The 21,171-nt window shown below is 43.0% G+C and overlaps 1 protein-coding gene across 1 annotated transcript in view; it reads left to right on the top strand.

The window, feature by feature from the left end:
- The first annotated feature begins 10,827 nt into the window (after positions 1 to 10,827).
- The window catches only part of SLC22A23 (solute carrier family 22 member 23), a 113,397-nt gene continuing 103,053 nt past the window's right edge, over positions 10,828 to 21,171 (top strand). Inside the window, exon 1 of the mRNA XM_075270752.1 lies at positions 10,828 to 12,042. Coding sequence (XP_075126853.1) covers positions 11,512 to 12,042 — 531 coding nt within the window. The 5' untranslated portion in view covers positions 10,828 to 11,511. The remainder of the gene's footprint in view (positions 12,043 to 21,171) is intronic.

Genomic DNA, 21,171 nt, shown 5'->3' with positions numbered 1-21,171 from the left:
CACAGAGTAACGCCAGGCGTTTTTTGTGTGTTTTTTTGCACATAGCGCCGCGTTTACGCCGCGTAGCGCCGCGTTAACGCCGGGCAACGCCACCGCTAAATAGCGCGGCGTAAACGCGGCGCTATGTGCAAAAAACACACAAAAAACGCCTGGCGTTACTCTGTGTGAATACAGCCTAAGGCCAAGGCACCACATAGCGAGATACTTAAAAAAAATTGAGTGGAAAAAACTGTGGCGGAAATGTATTGCGTTTTTCACAGAAAGTCAGCAGAGTTTCCTGTGCAGACTTTCTGCCCCAATTATACCTATACAGTAAATGCCAGCATTTCCGTAGGTAATTGACATGCTGTAATTTACAAAAACACAACTGTTTTGAAAATGCAGATTTTCTGTAATGTGTGGATGGGATTAGCCAGAATTCCATCCACTTTGCAGATACTGTAAAACACAGCGTTGTCACAACCAGGGGCTTCAGCCACAAACATTCCCAAAATCTAGATCCATTACATAATCTCCAGCTACTCTATTATTACTATGGAATTGGAATAAAAATTTAATCTCTGAGCTGCGAGTTTGAAAAATTACCAGGGCTATGGATTTGGAATTAGGGTGAAGTCACAGTCAGAAAAAAAGTTACTGACTCCCGACTGCACAATAAAATTATTAATTATGTTTTATTATATTATACAATTATTGGTATTCCATAATTAATTAGATCCTCAGTCATAAAGGAGTTGGAGGTGGCCTGAGGAAAAATAGAGGAGTTAGGATTAGTTCACACGTGACTACCGTGTGGCGTAATTTGGTCCGGAAAAAAAATGCTTCAGGAATTAGGAAGCGGTTTTTGGACACCGAGGCGTTTATTTTGAACGTTTTTTTTGGTAAAAATCGCCTCAAAAAACACCAGGAAGTTTTTCCCTATAGACCTTAAAAAATAGCGTGGTGGTTTTTGGGCACAGTTTTTGCCAAAAAAACGCAACGCGGTTTCCGCCTCTCATTCTCTTGTATTGACTTCCTGAGGCAGAATCCGCCTCAAGAAAGGTCAAGTCACTTTTTTTTCCGCTAGCGGCAAAAAAACGTTAGTGGAAAAATAAACGCTATTGGTCTACATAGACCACCATTGTGAGGGGGCGGAATATGACGTGGATTCTGCGCCATAATCTGCTCCCTCTGTGTCCATGTGAACGAGCCCTTAGAGCTTAAGTTTTAGCCTACTAACTCCACAGCCCTGACCTTGACACAAGACACTATGCCACTATTCAGCCCTATAACAGTGTAGAAGTGGTTTAGGTGGTGGTAGACTCTCTTTGGCTAAGGTCCCACGTAACAAACTGTAGCCCACAAACACTGCAGCGGAAACGCATCACATTTTTTCCTACAGAATTATTATTTTTTTTAATGTAGATTGTGAGCCCCCCCGTAGAGCTCACAATGTACATTTTTTCCCTATCAGTATGTCTTTTTGGAATATGGGATGGAAATCCATGCAAACACGGGGAGAACATACAAACTCCTTGCAGATGGTTTTTGCCCTTGGCGGGATTTGAACACCAGGACCCAGCGCTGCAAGGCTGCAGTGCTAACCACTGAGCCACCGTGTGGCCCCTTTTTCTTACAGAATTTTTCATAGAAGGTCTGCAGAGTTTTCACTTGCGGTCTTTCTGCCTTTACTAAAGCCATAGGGAAAACGCCAGCGTCTCCATAGGTATAATTGACATGCTACAACCTAAAAAAAAACATAAGTATTTTTTAAATTGCAGCATTTCTGTTTTAGATTTTTTTCTGCAATGTGTGGATGGGATTAGCCAGAATTCCATCTACTTTTCAGGTAATGTAAAACATTGTGGATTCTAACAATAATGTGCTTCTTACTACACTTGGTGCATCTCACTCCAGCACTCCTATGATTGACAGGTGTATAAGAAATTAATAAAAGGTATGCATTTTAACACAAAAAAAAGATATGTTTGCTATGAAGTAGGAGAAGAGGGCGTTTACTAGCAAGGATACTGTGTTACTGGGTGACAGTGAAAATAAGCTGACCAATATCATATAAAGTAATAATAAAAACTTCAGAATATCCAATATTTATACTGCCTTTATTTTACTGTTTACTTGTAACAATCTGTGAAAAATAGGATTTGTGTCCAAAGTAACAAACTTTCTAACTTAGCAATGTCATCAGATATGGCTTCTTCTTTTTCATTGCCCAGGCTAAAGGATAGAATGATTATGGCAATAGATCCCATATACGTATAATTCTGGAACATGGTTTCTGCATGCTTTCCTGGGATTCCACTGTGAATAACATTCCTGTTTTTTTTGAGTAAACTTTTGACATGCCTCGCCTTCACTGGTTTGTCAAGCGGGTGCAGTGACGTAGTTGCTGACAGAGATACGGTTTATTACCTATGAATGAATAACAACTTGTAGGAAATGGAGATTACCATATTCATGACTCAGAATTTCCCTCATGACTGAACTCTTATAAGGGTTCTCCCGAATTCCCAGCTATCTTCTCTCTGAATCAGAAGATGACACGGTTAGTATGCCCCAGTGCACTCTATGTGCCAATGCTATGCCTATCAGTCACACAATTCCTATAACCTGCTGAAAGGATGTCCTGCCTATTGTGGACCCTATTGTACTTCAGTAACATTTACAAGTTAGAATCCCTCCACTTTGCTATAACTGCTGGAGGATGGTTCTCATATACGGTACATATGAAAGGACAGGAGACTACTCCCTTTCCTTTTCTCATAACTTCCCAATTGTACTTCTGCTTGTGCTTTAGCCTATACACATAACCATATCAGGGCTCTGCATTTAATAGCACTTGGGTGCATGTCCTGCAGGTCAACAGCAAAAACCTAGCAGTAAATACAGTATATATAAAAATACAAAGACAGCACTCCAATGAATGAAAAAAGAGAAAGTATATAAGCCTGAGGCCTGGTTCACATCTGTGTCGAATGCAGTAGCGAGTGGTGTGTAGTGAAAGCACATGGACCCCATAGACTATAATGTGGTCTGTGTGCTTTCTGCACGGTCTCTGCATGGAACATACAGACAGGAAAGTAGTTCACGATCTACTTTCTTGTCCACATGACTCGTGCGGAAAGCACATGGACCACATTATAGTCTATGGGGTCCATGTGTTTTCACTGCACACCGCTTGCCACTGTGTTCAGTAGTCCATTTGGGGGGATCCTCATGCGGACTCCACTGATGGATTACGGACACAGATGTGAACCTGGCCTGAAAGTACAACGTTTCAGTCCACAAGGGCCCTTTCTCAAGCAGTGGAATAAATACATAATGCAGACAAATAGAGTGCGTCATGGGAAAATGCACTAAAATCCCATCCACTATGTAGGAACTGTAATACAACGCATTTTTTTCAGTGGCTTTCCGCCAAGTGGGGTCCCGGCCTCAGACTTGGGCCCCATGTAGCATAAACTTGGTGTTTTACAGTACCTGCAAAGTGATTTGGATTCTGGCTAATTCCTTCCACACATTGCAGAAAAAAAATCTGCAGCAGAAATGCTGTGTTTTCAAAAACCATCATGTTTTTGGAAAACGCAGCACGTCAATTATACCCATGGAAATGCTGGCGGTTTCCCTATAGGTATAATAGACACTGAAAGTCAGCAGAAATCTCTACGGACTTTCTGTAAAAAGAACTGCGGAAAAAAAATGTCATGCGTTTCTGCTGCGGTCTTTTTCACAACGCTTTTTGGTTGCAGCTCACCAAGTTGGGCCTTAGCCTAAGGTGACAACATACCTTCAGGTTTTTTATGTAGTTTTTGCAGTCAAAACAAGGGGTGAATTTAAAAAATAGAAGCAACGTACCATCTGTCCTTTATAGGTTCTTACTTTTTTTCCCCCTGCTTTTCCCTACAAAATCCCACATATCTAGCAAGTAAAAAAACTTGAGTGCAAACTAAATGCACCACATTGCACACAAAGCGAGCGACACTGCGCCAAAGATGTGCCATGGTTACACCAGTGTCTGCTCATAGCAACAATAGTACTCCAGGCCATGACGTATAAAAAGCACTACATACAGGACAAATAGTTTTGATATGTGTGTGTGGTTTCGTTTTTCTTTTTCAAGACGTAACTTGCTATGGTATGTTTTTCTTTCCCATATTGGCTTATTTATAGAACTTGAAAAACACCTAAAAAAAATGCGTATTAAAAATATAACAAAATAAAAAAATGCTGCCAATTCATTTTGTAAAAACAAAAACCAAAATGCTCTTAAATGCTTGAAATTCATTTTTCTATTTACAAGCATTTAAGAACATTGAAAACATGTGTTTGAAGGAACCCTCCTCTTCTTGGGATCTTTTGTCCCCTAGTACATGGCTGTCTCATCATTATGGTAATGTTGGTGATGTAATCCCAGTCTCAAATGGCTTTTGTTCACACAGGGCGTCGTGTACACCCTCTCTGCAGGAAAGTCTCACGCATTTAAAGAGAACCTTTCATCAGATTCAGCAGTTGTATATACTGCTGGAAAGCTGACAGCGCGCTGAATTCAGCGCACTGTCGGCTTTCCCGATCTGTTCCCCGGGTAAAGCGTTATCGGTCCCGGTAATGTAGCGCTTTACAGTCAGAAGGGCGTTCCTGACGGTCTGTCAGGTACGTCCTTCTCCACAGCAGCGCCTATATTGCTGTACTGTGTGAGCGGGGAGGAACGCCCCCCCCCTCCTGATAATACTCATCTATGGACGAGCTGTGTGAGCAGAGGGAGGGGGCGTTCCTTCCCGCTCACACGGTACAGCAATATAGGCGCTGCTGTGGAGAAGGACGTACCTGACAGACTGTCAGGAACCACCTTCTGACTGTAAAGCGCTACAGTACTGGGACCGATGGCTCTTTACCCGGGACACAGATCGGGAAAGCCGACAATGCGCTGACTTCAGCGCACTGTCAGCTTTCCAGCAGTATATGGAACTACCTGTGCCCAATCTGATGAAAGGTCCTCTTTAAAGATGTTTGATGAAACCTGCAATACAAATCTGCTGTAGTCATCCAAATATTGCTGAGTCAGCGCTCAATAATCTCATGGTTCCAGCTGGGAGCCTGGTTTACTGATGCTGATAAAACTTGAGAACAAGTCTGCACAAAAGACCACAAACAGAAATGACTGACCTTAAAAATTCCTATGAACTTTGTCAAAGTAAAAATGCATGACCTGGTAGTTTCACTTCATTTCATGTCACATTATGAATTCTGACTTTGCAAAAATTAGCTTTTGTCCAAATTTAAGTTGCTCAGATATTTTAATGCCAATATAAGATAAAACCTAAACTAGAGAAAATTGGAATTTTTTTTGTCTGCAGCAATTTCTTGGCTGCATCTATTTCTTATAAAAAAAAAACAAAAAAAACAAATTGGGAACCAAACAGCACAGTTGACATAGACGGGGCTAACAAAAAGATGGATAGGGAAATGCTCTATAATGGCTACAACATATAATATATCTATGTCTAGCTGACATACAGTACACACATATGTGCAGTGTATAAAATATATATACTGTACTAGAGGGAGGACCCGGCTTCGCACGGGTATATTACATTTTATGTTTGTGTAGTGGCCCCATAAGAATTGTCCAATTTTGCACTGGTGTATTTTGTATGTTGTTTGTGTGTATGTCCATAAGCGTCATGTGATTATGTGTATCTCATTTTGGATGTCAGTGAAAAACCTGTGATCAGTTGTTATGCATACCTGGAGTAAAGCTGTATCTAATCCTTCCCCGTGTAGTACTGTGTTTAGATGCAAGTATCCTATCCTTGTTGGTGTGGTACTGTGTGCAGATGCACATATCTAATCCTCCCCGTGTGGTATTGTGTGAAGAGGCGCGTATCTAATCCTCCAGTAAGTGAAACTGTGTGCAGACGCGCATATCTAATGACTCTGGCGTGCGGTACTGTGTGCAGATGCGCGTATCTAATACTCTGGCGTGTGGTACTGTGTGCAGATGCACGTATCTAATCCTCCCCTGTGTGGTATTGTGTGAAGAGGCACGTATCTAATCCTACGGCATGTGGAACTGTGTGTAGACGTGGGTATCTAATCCTACGGCATGTGATACTGTGTGCAGACGTGCGTATCTAATCCTACGGAATTTGGTACTGTGTGCAGACGCGCTTATCTTATCCTCTGGCGTGTGGTACTGTGTGCAGACGCACGTATTTAATCCTCCCCTGTGTGGTATTGTGTGAAGAGGCGCGTATCTAATCCTACGGCGTGTGGAACTGTGTGTAGACGCACGTATCTAATCCTACGGCATGTGGTACTGTGTGCAGACACGTGTATCTAATCTTACGGCATGTGGTACTGTGTGTAGACGTGCGTATCTAATCCTACGGCATGTGGTACTGTGTGCAGACGCGTGTATCTAATCCTAAGGCATGTGGTACTGTGTGTAGACGCGCGTATCTAATCCTACGGCATGTGGTACTGTGTGCAGACGCGTGTATCTAATCCTATGGCGTGTACAACTGTGTGAAGACACGTGTATCCAATCCTCCCCTGTGTGGTATTGTGTGAAGAGGCGCGTATCTAATCCTACGGCGTGTGGAACTGTGTGTAGAGGCGTGTATCCAATCCCCCAGCATGTGGTACTGTGTGCAGATGCGCATATCTAATCCTATGGCATGTGGTACTGTGTGTAGACGCGCATATCTAATACTCCCCCGTGTGGTACTGTGTGCTGAGACGCGTATCTAATTCTCTGGCTTGTGGTACTGTGTGCAGAGACATGTATCTAATCCTCCAAAGTGTGGTACTGTGTGCACACACACGTATCTAATCCTCCCCTGTGTGGTATTGTGTGAAGAGGCGCGTATCTAATCCTTTGGCGTGTGGAAATATGTGTAGACGCGTGTATCTAATCCTACTGCATGTGGTACTGTGTGCAGACGCGTGTATCTAATCCTATGGCGTGTACAACTGTGTGCAGACGCGCGTATCTAATCCTCTGGAATGTGGAACTGTGTGTAGACACGTGTATCTAATCCTACGGCATGTGGTACTCTGTGCAGACGCGTGTATTAATCCTATGGCGTGTACAAATGTGTGCAGACGCACGTATCTAATCCTCTGGAGTGTGGAACTGTGTGTAGACGCCTGTATCTAATCCTTCGGCATGTGGAACCGTGTGCAGACGCGTGTATCAAATCCTTCAGTGTGTGAAACTGTGTGCAGAAATGCATATTTAATCCTCTGGTGTGTGGGACTGTGTGGAGACCCGTGTATCTAATCCTCTGGCGTGTGATACTGTGTGCTGATCTGTGTATCTAATCCTCTGGAGTGTGGAACTGTGTGTAGACGCCTGTATCTAATCCTTCGGCATGTGGAACCGTGTGCAGGCGCACGTATCTAATCCTATGGCATGTGGTACTGTGTGCAGAAGTGCGTATTTAATCCTCTGGTGTGTGGGACTGTGTGCAGACCCGTGTATCTAATCATATGGCGTGTACAACTGTGTGAAGACACGTGTATCTAATCCTCCCCGTGTGGTATTGTGTGAAGAGGCGCGTATCTAATCCTACGGCGTGTGGAACTGTGTGTAGACGCGTGTATCCAATCCCCCGGCATGTGATACTGTGTGCAGATGCGCGTATCTAATCCTATGGCATGTGGTACTGTGTGTAGACACGTGTATCTAATCCTCCCCCGTGTGGTACTGTGTGCAGACGTGCATATCTAATCCTTTGGCGTGTGGAACTATGTGTAGACGCACGTATCTAATCCTACTGCATGTGGTACTGTGTGCAGATGCGTGTATCTAATCCTATGGCATGTACAACTGTGTGCAGATGCGCGTATCTAATCCTCTAGAATGTGGAACTGTGTGCAGACACGCATATCTAATCCTCTGCAATGTGGAACTGTGTGCAGACGCGTGTATCTAATCCTATGGAGTGTACAAATGTGTGCAGACGCACATATCTAATCCTCTGGAGTGTGGAACTGTGTGTAGACGCCTGTATCTAATCCTTCGGCATGTGAAACCGTGTGCAGATGCACGTATCAAATCCTTCAGTGTGTGGAACTGTGTGCAGAAATGTGTATTTAATCCTCTGGTGTGTGGGACTGTGTGCACACCCGTGTATCTAATCCTCTGGCATGTGATACTGTGTGCTGATCTGTGTATCTAATCCTCTGATGCGTGTATCTCAGTTTGGATATCAGTGTTGTATTGTGCATATGGAGTGACCGTGTGTATTGCAGTTGGAATATGAGTGAAAGACTTGCAGGTTTGTATTGGCTAAGGGGGGGGGGGGCACTGTGTTTGGAATGCTGTATCTCAGCAACGGTATGTCCGAGCGAGTTGGAGTCTCGTCTTAAACCTTCCCTGATATCAGAAGTATGTCTGTACCAAATTTGGTGAAGATCGGTCCAGTCGTTTGGTTCGCATTAGAGTACAGACAGACAGACAGACAAGAATTCATTTTTATAAGATAGAGAGAGAGAGATTAGTAAATATACTGCACAGGCCAAACATATGGCTAGGTGTGTAAATTGTGAACCACTGCATGGAATTATTGGTCCAGGATCTAAAACACTATCATGTACTATTGGTTTGGATTTTATATGGCACCACATATATGGATATCATATGTCACAATTAGTTTGGGCATTATATGATTACTGGAACACTATAAGGGTATGTTCACACTGAGTTTTTTGCAGGCGGATTTTGAAGCGGAATCCGCCTCAAAATTCTCCTGCAAAAATGACTTCAATTGGAGCCTCTCGCTTTTTTTCCCTGCTAGCTAGTAGTGGAAAAAGAAGCGACATGACCTATCTTGCTGCAGATTCAGATGAGTCAGCCATGGCGTCCGCGGCTCGAGATACACTCCTATTTGGGCCCATTCATTCGGGCCTAAATAGGAGCAGGATGCTACGACGGAAGGTTTCTGCCACCATTTCCTCCGTGTGAACATACCCTTAGTGTTACCACCTTGGCCAGTGACAGTACTGACATGGCCTTTCTTGTGGCACTGACTAGAAATATGGAACTACTTACAAAGGCACTATATAGACCTATTGATATGGGCTTTATACGGCACAACTTACACAGATACTGTATGGCACAATCCAATAAGGCACCATATGACCGTATTGTTATGGCAACTGTATGGCACTACTGGCCCACATTTCCCGTCTCTTCCCTTTGGACTGCCATGACCACTTCTTCCACTGTGAGTTGACTCTGTAAAGTTTGCAGCACAGACATCTTTGACTCCTCACTTCTCCACACACCCAACCCTACATATAATATACTGTATATATATATGTGTATATATATATGTCCCACAGTGGCCCCTGCAGCCTATATTATGCCCCACAGTGGCACGATAAACTGTGGGGCATAATACAGGTTGCAGGGGGCTGCTGTGGGGCAAAACAGAGGTTGCAGGGGTCATAGTGGACCTTTCAAGCTCTATTATGCCCCATAGTTGCCCACCCATGAACTATTATTATACTCGGGGGTCTTTTCAGACCTCCTAGTATAATAATTGGAGCCCCAGGGGAGGTGAGGGAACATAGTAAACAGTGTTACTTACTAGAGATGAGCGAACACTGTTCGGAACAGCCGTTCCGAACAGCATGCTCCCATAGAAATGAATGGAAGCGGCCGGCACGCGGGGGGTTAAGCGACCGGCCACCGGCAAAGCGTACGTGCCAGGTGCTTCCATTCATTTCTATGGGAGCGTGCTGTTCGGATCGGCTGATCCGAACAGTGTTCGCTCATCTCTATTACTTACCTCTCCGGAATCCGATGTTAATCCTAGCCGACTTCAGGCCTGTATGGTAATGTCCCATACATGTGGTCTGAGACATTACCATACAAGCCCAAAGCCTGCACTAGCAGTACCATACAGGCCCAAAGCCTGTGCTAGCAGTAACAGCCTCTTACCATACAGGCCCAAAGCATGTGTTAGCAGTAACAGGCTATTACTACTAGCACAGGCTTCAGGCCTGTATGGAACTGCTAGCGCAGGCTTTAGGCCTGTATGGTAATGTCCCAGAGCACGTGACATCTCTCACATTACCATACAGGCCCGAAGCCTGCTAGGATTAACATTGGATCCCAGAGAGGTGAGTAACACTGTTTATGTTCTCTCACCTCCCCTGGGGCTCCGATTATTATACTTGAGGGTCTGAAAAGACCCTCGAGTATAATAATAGCGGTAGTGGGATTGCAGCCTGAGCCCGCTCACAGTCGCCCCCGCGTCCTATAGTAGAAGGGGAAACGGGGGGCAGCAATGAGCAGGCCCAGGGGGTAGGTAAATAGGTGATAGGAGATACTCCAGCAGGTAGCGGCTTATTATATAAAAAAAAAAAAAGTAGGCATGTTACTTATCTACCTCACCGCTGCTTCTTCTTTTCACCCTGCAATAAGACGTTTGCGTCTCAATGCAGGAGGCGTGATGGCGCCACCTGCGCTAAGACATAGGGGTCTAAATCAGCTCAGCATTGGGCCGCTTGGGTTCTTTTCGGAGCGGCCCCTCTCCTGCCCTAGTTTAGAAAAAAAATAAAAAAAATCAAGGCACTATTGCACTAGACAGCTTCCATTTTGACTGTCCATACATTATTTTTGCACTGTATGAGCCCACCGGGGATAACTCCTGCGATGGGTCTGTATTGGATATATAGGTGACACGACTTCCATATGTTATCCCGGGTGCTCTTCCAGCACACACCGAGGAGGAGGCGCCACCACCGACAGCCCAGGTCCCTGGGCCACCGCTACCTGATGCCTCCCGGGGGAGGGCTCGGCCAGAGCTGGCGCTGCAGGTTGGCTTTTGTGGAAGCCTCGATACTTCCGGGGGGCGGTAATTAGGAAAGGAGAGAGGGAAGAGCTGTCATGTATTGCGGAGGCTGCCAGGCGGCACTGACTGAACCGGTCGGATGATCGGCGTTGTCTCCAGGCGCTGGGAGGAGGAGGGGTCCCATTGTGCAGGCTCCCAGCGATACTCGGGCTCTCCCGGCCGTGGCCATCTCTGTGCTGCTGCTGCCAGTCTCAGCTGTGGGGACTACGAGAGACGCCACATTTTCTGCGGGATCACGTGTGTCCAGGCGGCTATTCCCGGCTCCTCTATTATTACGAGAAGACTGGCGGCTCCTCACAGCAGCGCCTTTCTCTTGTAGCAGTGCCCGGCGTTGTGCAGGAGGAGGGGGCAGCTGCTGCGGCATTGGGCACACGGGCTGCCAGGAGGCGGTGAGGTTATTATCCCGGTCCTGGGCACAGCGGCTTCTTCATCACCACAGAGGCTGGTTACCCGAGCCCATTGACCAGTCACCACTGTGGGCTATTGTGGTGAGAGGAGACCCATGCGGCTGCTGTTGGAGACGCCTGTGCCCTCGTAGTGCTCACTGAAGGTCTCCTCCATCAGGCGGCTCATTGACTACGTTGACCGCAGCTTGATGGTTGCATGCGGCCACTGAGTGTCCCCGCTGCCCCGGCAAGGAGGCGGCATCATGACCACAAACCGAGATCCTGAATCCGGTTGGATGAGGCAACCGGAGGCCGAGGAGAATGGCTCCGTGCTGCCAGCCTCCTGTACCACTGTGCCCCCATCTGAAGACGTCCCTACAGCCCCCGCATCCCCGGCACAGCAGGGCTCTCGGTACAGCCACCTGCTGCTGGACTACGACGGCTCCGTGCTGCCCTTTCTGGGCGGGCTGGGCACCTTCCAGAGGCGGCTGGTGCTGCTCACCTGGATCCCCGCGCTCTTCCTTGCTTTCAGTCAGTTCTCGGACTTCTTCATGCTGGACCAACCTGACAAGTGGTGCAAGACGAACGGCAGCCTACCCGGGAGGAAGAGCCCGGTGCACCTGGGCAACGACAGCTCCCCTGCCCCTGAGGTGATGCTGCTGCTGCCCCCTCCACAGCTGCCCACTACCCCGTCACCTGGCACTGGCTTCACCCCCGTCCACAACGACTCATGCCTGTGCCACGAGTGGACCTACCAGATCCATGCCGGACTCGTGCAGAACGTGGTTAGCAAGGTAAGGAAGGCGCACATATGTCAGTAAGGAGGCCTGTGGCCATTCCTTACTGACTCCTTATTGCTGTCCTACTTTCACAGACTTTAGTATACCTCAAGAGGACACAATGAGAACAATCTAAAATGTCTGACCCTGCATGTATTCTCACTATGGATCAGATATGACTGATAGGGAATGCTTGTCAGTATCAGCCTTCAGTCTACACTGGCATAAGATGAGGAGAGGTGCCAGCCTATAAATGGCAGTGCCCATGTTCTCCTAACAGCTGCCTGTGGTGCAAGCAATTGCATTAGACATATAATGTGATGGGTCGCTGTCCAAGGCTGGGGTCCCTTCTCATATGGGCAGACACCCTGGTGGCATTGTAGACAAAGTATCCATAGTCGCTTGCTAAAATGAATGGAAGCTGACCTTGTATGTCATGGCTGCTTCTCCACCAAGAACAGGGAACAGTTCTCTTTAGACCATCATAGATGGTGTCAGAGGTCTGACCCCTCAAACACACACCTAAGAACTGAGCATCTTGGTCTTATAAATGACTGTTTTATTTATGACAATTCAGCGACACTGTTGTCAGACATTCGACTGGGCCTTCACTTAGATATGTCTGGATTTGGCGACCACCAGTTTGTTTCTTGGCATTTTAGTCCTGAATAACAATATATTTAATAGGAAAGGTGTTTGATAGTGTCAGCGTGTCTGTGACATACATGCCATATATAGGAGAAGTAGAATAAATGGATGATCTCTTTATCCTTTAGCAGTGCTTTGATAAAGAGGGGAATTTGCTTCCATATAAGTCAGCCTTTGGGTCTTGTTGAGAGTGAGCACTGGGAAAATTGAGCAAATTACTCATTAAAAGTGACAGTGTAATGAGCAGGATAATAGCAGCTGCTACCTTGGAAAGTGAACTATTCCAGGTATGTGGACAGATCACTTCATATGCAGATAGCGATGGAGAGTATGTAGTACTCGAACTCTCATGGGTCACATAGCAAAACTGCACTGTTAGGATATCTTACCTATCAAAGCCCATCTGGTAGGGGTCCTTACCCACCACATGCCCATCAGTATCCCAGTCAGAGGGTTCAGTACAATTAAAACCTGACACTTGGTAATAGCCAAGGCCACAATGATATAAGCTATTATCTGTTCAGGGACATTAGTGCCCTATAGTCCAGCATTATTAGGGTATCTGGAGAGTAATCTTGTGGTATAAATGGGCCTGCTTGCTTTTTTTTTTTATTTTCTCAGTTTCTCGTTTTTCTGTACTGTCCTGGGTTACATCTCTATCGTGTTCAGTAGGGTAACTACTATTCTGCAGGGCATGTGCTGTAGCTTGCGTGTAATTTAATACTATAATAATCTGCCATGTGCTAATTTGAAGAGTCTTCAGCATTATAGATGTCTATACAAATTTCTATTGATGTCCAATATGGAATCCTTGATTCTCTGTTGGATCCTATTAATTTTCGGGTAAATTACATTTTATGGCGATGCCTGTTCATGTTACATTATACAAACAATATTATATATTCATACATACAACGTATGTTATTTCTGTAGTTTGCATTGTCTCTGGGCGCATACATTATATGTTCTCGTAGGTTCCCATTCATCTCAAAGAGAAGAAAAGATTGCTGTTTGTGATTTACAGGTGACCACATGATTGTTCGTAAAAATGATCCCACCGTCAACATTAACAACTAAATTGTCTGATCTTGTGGTCAATTTATAAGTTATAATAAAAATAAAAGTCAGATCATGTCAAACATTGATATTTTTGGCCACCAGCTGGCATAAAAGTATTTGGCATACTGATCTTCATTTGTTTACTGAAAATGCACGTTCATGCCATGAACATACCATTTTGGCCAATGAAAATGTGATGTGATTTGAAAGCTTAAAGGGGTTGTCCAGGCTTAAAAAAAAAAAAAATTAAATTGGGCTGGGGGAAGTGAAAGAAAAAAAAACAAAAAAAACCATACTTACCTGTCACCGGTGCTTCGATGTCTCCCAGCACAGTCTGGTCCTGCAGCTTCGTTGTAATTTTGTGGTGGAAGTCACCACTGCACATGTTGTCTGTGATGTTCCCAGGTCCCTTCCTGAGGCCACTGATTGGACTTAGTGGTCACGTGACTGCTGAGGCCAGTCATTGGCCTCAACGGATGCAATGTGGGTTGTCGCAGCTGGTGAGGACAGCTGAGCAGCAAGACCAGACCACACTGGGAGGAAAGTAAATTAGCCTGTATTAGGCTGTATAACCCCTTTAAGTTGGGCTGGTATACTCAAGCATACCTTTTTAGCTTTATTTTATAATGTAGTAGAATGTGCTATTCCATACAGAGACGTCCATTAAAGAAGAGTATTATATACATTTTATACCCATAGGATGTATAGTTTGTGGAATCCCTCCAACAAATACAGTACCTTTGACAGACTATCATAAGCACTGTCTAAAAGTAGCTTTCTAAACATGCACTGCTGGTGTCATTTATATAGTGTATGTGTGACTTTCTGAGCTTTTATCTGAACTCTTAACACAAAACCTGTTAATAGAAATCCTCCACTGCTGAGAGAAGTATTTGCCCTTGTTGTATTGGCATACATACAATCACAACTCTTCTTAGATTGTCACTGCGTTTATTTAAAGGGGGTTGTCCATCCAGCAGCTCCACAAAAGATAAGCTGTAGGTACAGCTACAAGAATAACCAATAACACAAGTGAAAGCTGCTGGCTTATATACAATTCATAGCATCCATTCAATTCAGTGGGGTACCCATGTAATGCCGAGCTGGAATATTCGAGGTAGAGCTAAGTAACCTCTAAAAATGTACTGCTGGTGTCAGGGGAACCTTTTATGTGCAGGGATATTATGGGCCACTTTCAAAGTGCAAAGCTGAAAAAGACAGTCTTAAGGGTGATGTATTATAGGAAGCAGCTAGTCGTGTAGAGTTGTGGTCCCCAACCACATGTGACTAGCAACCTCCATCCATGTGGCTCGCCAGAACAGCCCTAAATTACGGCCATAAACACTAGTTACAATAAGACATAACTACTGGCAATATTGAATATGTATGCAAACCTTACAGCAGCGCAAATTCAGACGTTATATAATACCCCTTATTGTAAAATATCTACAAATATCAATTTCTGCAAACTTAATTTTTTTTATTGTTATTAAATGTGGCTCTCAACAGCCAGTCAAAGTTGAATGTAGCTCACGGTGAACAAAAGGTTAGGCATTAGGTTTCTCAGAAGGGAAACTATTCAATTTCTCCAGTGGACATTTATTATATATCCAGAGGGTATGTCAGAAAACATTAAAATAAATAAATAAAAAATTTGGACTTGCATCCTGTGAATGAGTACAAATATCTTAAGGCTTGATTCACATCTGTGGATTTAAAAAAAGTGGTTACTTTAGGAAACCCATGGACCCCATAGACCATAATGGTGTCTGTGTGGTTTCCGCATGAAAAATTTTGAGAGAAAAGTGCTGCTTGCAATGCTTTTCTCTCTGCATTTTTCATGCAGAGAGGGGAACTGAATCCCCCAATGCAGATGTGAACTGAGCCTAAGTTAGGAATATCCCTTTATCTTCATCAATTTTGTTTATGAGTATTTATTTCTTGCTATTTACTCTACTATATTTGGTTAATTTGTATACAATTTGTCTTTTTTCACGTTGTGGTTCAGCCCTATTACTTAAAATGACTGCATAGTTTAAATTGTAGCACAGCAAAGCATATTCTGCAGGCATACATACAAAATATGTATTTAGATATTTTCGGTACAGTCTTGAAATATTGTTTACCAAACTAATCTCTTTATTTGGTAACTGCATACAAAAATAAAAAAGTAGATGAGTAGACAAAAATAAAACATAAAATCCATACATAAAGTGGCAGATTTATTAAGACTGGCATTTTTTACGGCACTTTTAATAAAAGGCCCAACAGGCGGAATAGGGAATGTGGCGCATATTTGGTGTATGATAGGGCCTTGTGCCAAATGTGCTCCACGATAACTTCCATCTGCACCAGAAAACTGGTATAGAAGTGTATATCAATTCCCCCAATGTGTTTTTGCAGGCCTACTATTTTGTAACTTGCTGAATATGAGAATTATTTTCTTTCTGTTTTATTTGTTTTTTTAGCTGTGTTGTCAGGCCCCCGTCCCCTTTTGAGTTTGACCTTTTAAATGAATTAAGTGGATGCCTCCCATGAGTTTTGCTGGCAAACAATTCATCTTGAAACAGCTTGACTTAGAAAATGTTTGAGAAAACGCTGTTAGAAAGAAGTCCTCTTCTCTTGGGAGTTAATTTTCTATGCATACTAAACTTCTTCAGATTATGGAAATAAGTGAATAATAACAGGATTACATCCAAGCTTCAGTATCTTAGATCCCATCAAATTGTGAACACCTATTACAGCCGGTTTCTCTATTGTATTATTTATTTATTATGCTTACTTGTATAGCGCCATCATATTCCGCAGCGCTTTACAGACATTGAAAGTCACTGACCCATATAGGGCTCACAATCTACATTCCCTATCAGTATGTCTTTGAAGTGTGGGAGGAAACCCCCACAAAAAAAGTATGAAAGTATGTGCGGGTCTTTTCCATTGTATCAGATATATTTTTATTTATTTTTTTCTACTTATTTTTATATTTCAAGGTATTCTGCAACATACTTATATAGCCTATGGAATGAAGTTGATGTGATACTAATCTAGTTTAACAGTTAGTGACCAATTGTTTCTCATATCTCAGTGTACACATGTACCTGTACCACATACCTGTCTTGGCTGTAAGGGAAGTCTTTCTGTTATGCTACTGCCAATCTGGACAAGCAGAGCTACAGTGTAAAGCACGAGGAAAGAGATCAAAAGAAAGTTCAGGGGTTCTCCTATTTTTATCACGGATTTCTGCAGTGAATGACAATGGTCCCTTTAAGCCAGTAACTTGTCATTTGACCTACCAACTCCACAGCCATATGATTAATGAGGATGAGTGTGGTGCCCATTGATATTGTGCCACTGAGGAGGTCATTGATATGTTAGTGCATTTAAAAAAAAAATTAAATGACATACTTTAGCAAAAATGTATAGTTGCCCATATCCCTATAGTGGTCATGTGCTCGCCCCAGGCACATTTTCTGATTATCTGGTGCTGTTCCATTACCCCGTTTCCAGAAAATGGAACCTCGCCAATACAATTTCTACAATTTCCTTTTAACATATATAAAATCTCACCTATCAGTTGACTTTGTCAGTACAATCCTTGTAAAATGAGCTTAATTTTCTTTTGTATGTGACTGCTGTCACTACAGAGCCCTTCTTTTACTCTACATTTTCCTCCTGTGTATTCTTGCTCAGTATACCTATCTGTACAAATATGAAAAGGATATTGCCCATAGCTCTTGGGATAGTGACGATGGCATGTTTGGCAGCGGCTGAAGCCACAGTGACTGACTACGGCTGGCATTGGTAATGAACAGATTTGTGTCGAAGTCTCATATATGTAAATTTGCTCATTTGTTGTAGTTGACTTGTCGCTTTGGTACTCTCGGGAGGAAGGAAGCTTTTGATTTCCAAGCTTAGTTAGAAACAACATTTTTATTTTTATTTTATAGAAGTGATACTACATTACAAAGTATTTCTCCATTTTTTAATAACAAAAATAGTTTGATACAATACTACAATAGATTACGCATGGTCTACTCTACTGTGTATGAGTCCCTGAGAACCTGAACAAGGCGCTTGTAAATACCTCTGGAGTCTCGCTCTGCACCTCCTTAAACAGCCAATAGTACTGGAGACAGGAACACTGGGGAGAGGAGGAACAAGTTTCTAGTGGTGAATTGCTAACTATGTTACATCTTAAAAGTGCTTTTACCTACCAAACACCTCTCTGCTAAACCGGTGGCCGCAGTATTATGTAGCCAGTGAGCAGCTATGCGAGTTTACACTAGTTTGTTCTGCAGCTCTCCAATAGCATGTGTGAGATCTGGCATGGGTTTACACCAATTACTTGAAATTGCCATACACATTAGTTGAATGTTGGCATATCCTGACTGCTTTGGCATTCTTGGGTGACAGTTTAATATGCATATTCTGTCTCTTTGTTGAACAGCAGATAGTGGTGCAATGAATGGTCAGCTGTGCTGGATTTTTAAATGGAGTTGCTATTTGAGGGGTTTGGCAGGGGCTTATTCCCCTCTCCCTATTGAGAACACTTGCATGCTCAACCTTCTGGCGTCAGTTATCTATAAAGTATGACCAATGGAAGTGAATATACTTTGAGCCCATCTTGTCCATAAAACCAACCTCTTGTGTCCACCCCTCTATAATGATTGATACTGCAGTCTGTAGCTTCAAAGTCTGCATTGTTGACCAAAGCTGCATTCACATATCTGCAGGCTTTAGAGCTGAAATCTCATGTTATTCTTTGATGGTATATTGTCTATACAAAACCTCCTTCTGTTGGTTTGCGTTCTACAAACTGTGATGTTTGACTGGGCCCAGTAACCTGCTATATGTTGACTATCCCACTTCCTACTCTCAGAAGAGTGAATGTGTATTGGCTAAAACTCAGAATCAGTATAAAAAGACACAAAATACATATCCTGTGAATAGATCATCAGTATCCAAATCAACTGGAGCCTTGGCCATCCCCTTTAACAACATACATTAAAGTATAATTGTTACTTCCCTTTTTTGCCATTGTGTAAGAAGGGATTTGCTGGATATTTTTGTACTTTCTTTTTGCAGAAAACAGGTTCTAAAGTTCACGCTAGCAGCACGCTAAGCATTGTTAGGGAGACCTGACCTCTCTTCACCCTCTGTTGCCAGTATACATAGATATAGCAAATGCCAAAGGGGGGAGTCATTTCAAATGGGTTTAGCCCGTGTTTGTACCACCTGGAAATATTTGCAGCTCTAGATTCCTTCTAACTATGTATTTATTAGGATGGTTATCTTGGGGTATGTTTACATGAAGTTTTTTGCAGGCGGATTTTTGACGCGGAATCTACCTCAAAATTCGCCTGCAAAAATCCCTCCAATTCATTTCAATGGGAGTCACTCAGTTTTTTTTGTTTTTTTTTTCCCTCTAGCAATTTTTATTTTTATATTTTTTCAGCTAGTGAAAAAATATGCGACATGCCCTATCTTCCGTGGCTTGAGACACCCTCCTGTTTAGGCCCATTCATTCGGTCCTAATCAGGAGCAGGATGCCGTGACGGAATGCCAATACACTGCAACGCACAAAAAAGTCACACAGCGGAAAAGGTTTCCACCGTGTGACCTTACCCTCATATAGCTTATGAAGAATTCTATTTTGGTGACTTTTTTTTTTTTTTTTTTTAAATAAATGTAGATTGTGAGCCCCACATAGAGCTTACAATGGTAATTTTTCCCTATTAGTATGTCTTTGGAATATGGGATGGAAATCCATGAAAACACGGGGAGAACATACAAACTCCTTGCAGATGGTTTTTTGCCCTTGGCGGGATTTGAACACCAGGACTCCAGCGCTGCAAGGCTGCAGTGCTAACCACTGAGCCACCGTGTGGCCCCCGGTGACATTTGTGTGTGCGGTGTTTTTGTTTTTATGTATCAACTTCTGGTTAATACAAAATGATATACTATAAAGTATATCTTTCCTTTGCCTTTTACTACTTGGTGCGTTAAACCCAAGGTCCTTGACATCACACCTCTACAACTATGTGACCTTTAACTGCTTCACACACATAAAACTTGTTAGATCACTTTTCATACATGACGGGAATGGAATTTAATCTAATTTTCTGTCACTAAAATCTCGTTTTTCTTTTTTACAGACTTTGTGTTTTTGTTTTTCTTTTTTTAATTTTTTTTATAGAATGGCCCCAACACTTTGACCGCCTGTTTCTTACTGTGCCCTCCCATTCATTCCTCCCATAAGGAGCTTTGTAAATCTTTCTTAGTCTTTCACTGTTGACCATTGTGCTTTGAGGCCTCCTGACTATTTCCCTGTCCTATCTGGTTTCAGTTTACAAGTACTGAGCTGAGACTATTTGTTTCCTTTATACTGGGCTGTTCTCATTGCTTTTCTGTATAATATTATGGGCTGTATAGTGATGGTATATTTCTTAGCTCTGCTTAACTTCCAAAGTCACAACGTTCTATCTCCTGCAGTATAATATGCTTTCTGCTGATAAAACATCATGTTTATCATGACGGGCTTTCTTATAGGTACATGAGTTTGACACTACTGCTTTTATAAAACCACTGCATTGTTACCAATGTCTGTAACTTGGATGACTCTAATTTTCCCTTTAGGGGTAAAATTCTGTGCAGCTACTAAAGCCTTGCCATGCACTGTGTCTTAATGTGTGAAGGCCTCTGAGGCATAGATTTGTGAATACACTGAAGGTCGTGCACAACGGAATTTGTCCTTGTGTCACATGGTTTCATATCTGTTACAAAACTAGATTATTCTATTGGTTTCATCAGAATCAAAAAGGCTATTATGTGGAATGGCAACTATACAATGTATGGAGCCACCTGCTCTCGGGTCCATATACGATATAAGTACCAGGCCTGGTATCAGTCCCGGTTTATTGAAGTGAGGGTCAGGTTTTGGCCCTTCACTGATCAAATATTATTAGCCTATTCTGGAGATGGGCCATCAAAAAAACCTGGAAGACCTCAAGTTTCTCAATGTTCTACATGAGCAGCTTTAGCTTAAGAAGAGTGACACTTGCTCATGGATTGTACATTTAGTATTCGGACTTGTGTATATGGCAGTGTATGGAGGTCATATGTCTTTTGTGTGTTGCCATGCTTTGAGAAGAGAATAGACTTTTATATAAAGTTAGACATGTACTGAAGATCCTTGACAATTTTTTTTTTTTTTTTTTTTTTTTTTTCCCCTTCTGTGATTTTTATTTTTTTGGGGGAAAGATGAATGAGTTTTTAGAAGGTAAAAATATTCATTGCTCCTGCTCTGATGCTATCAGGGGTACTTCTAGTCTCTATCTCCTGGTGAGTGGCCAAAAGTAGAATCTAGTGGAGGACTCAGGTATCATCCGAAAAATAGTGCAGGTGGACTGATGAGGTAAATATTCCTGCTTTTAGTTT

The sequence above is a fragment of the Leptodactylus fuscus genome, chromosome 4, assembly GCF_031893055.1.
Source record: "Leptodactylus fuscus isolate aLepFus1 chromosome 4, aLepFus1.hap2, whole genome shotgun sequence".
NCBI lineage: Eukaryota > Metazoa > Chordata > Amphibia > Anura > Leptodactylidae > Leptodactylus > Leptodactylus fuscus.
The sequence above is the reverse complement of the archived record's forward strand: the minus strand, read 5'-3'. Positions and strand labels throughout refer to the sequence as shown.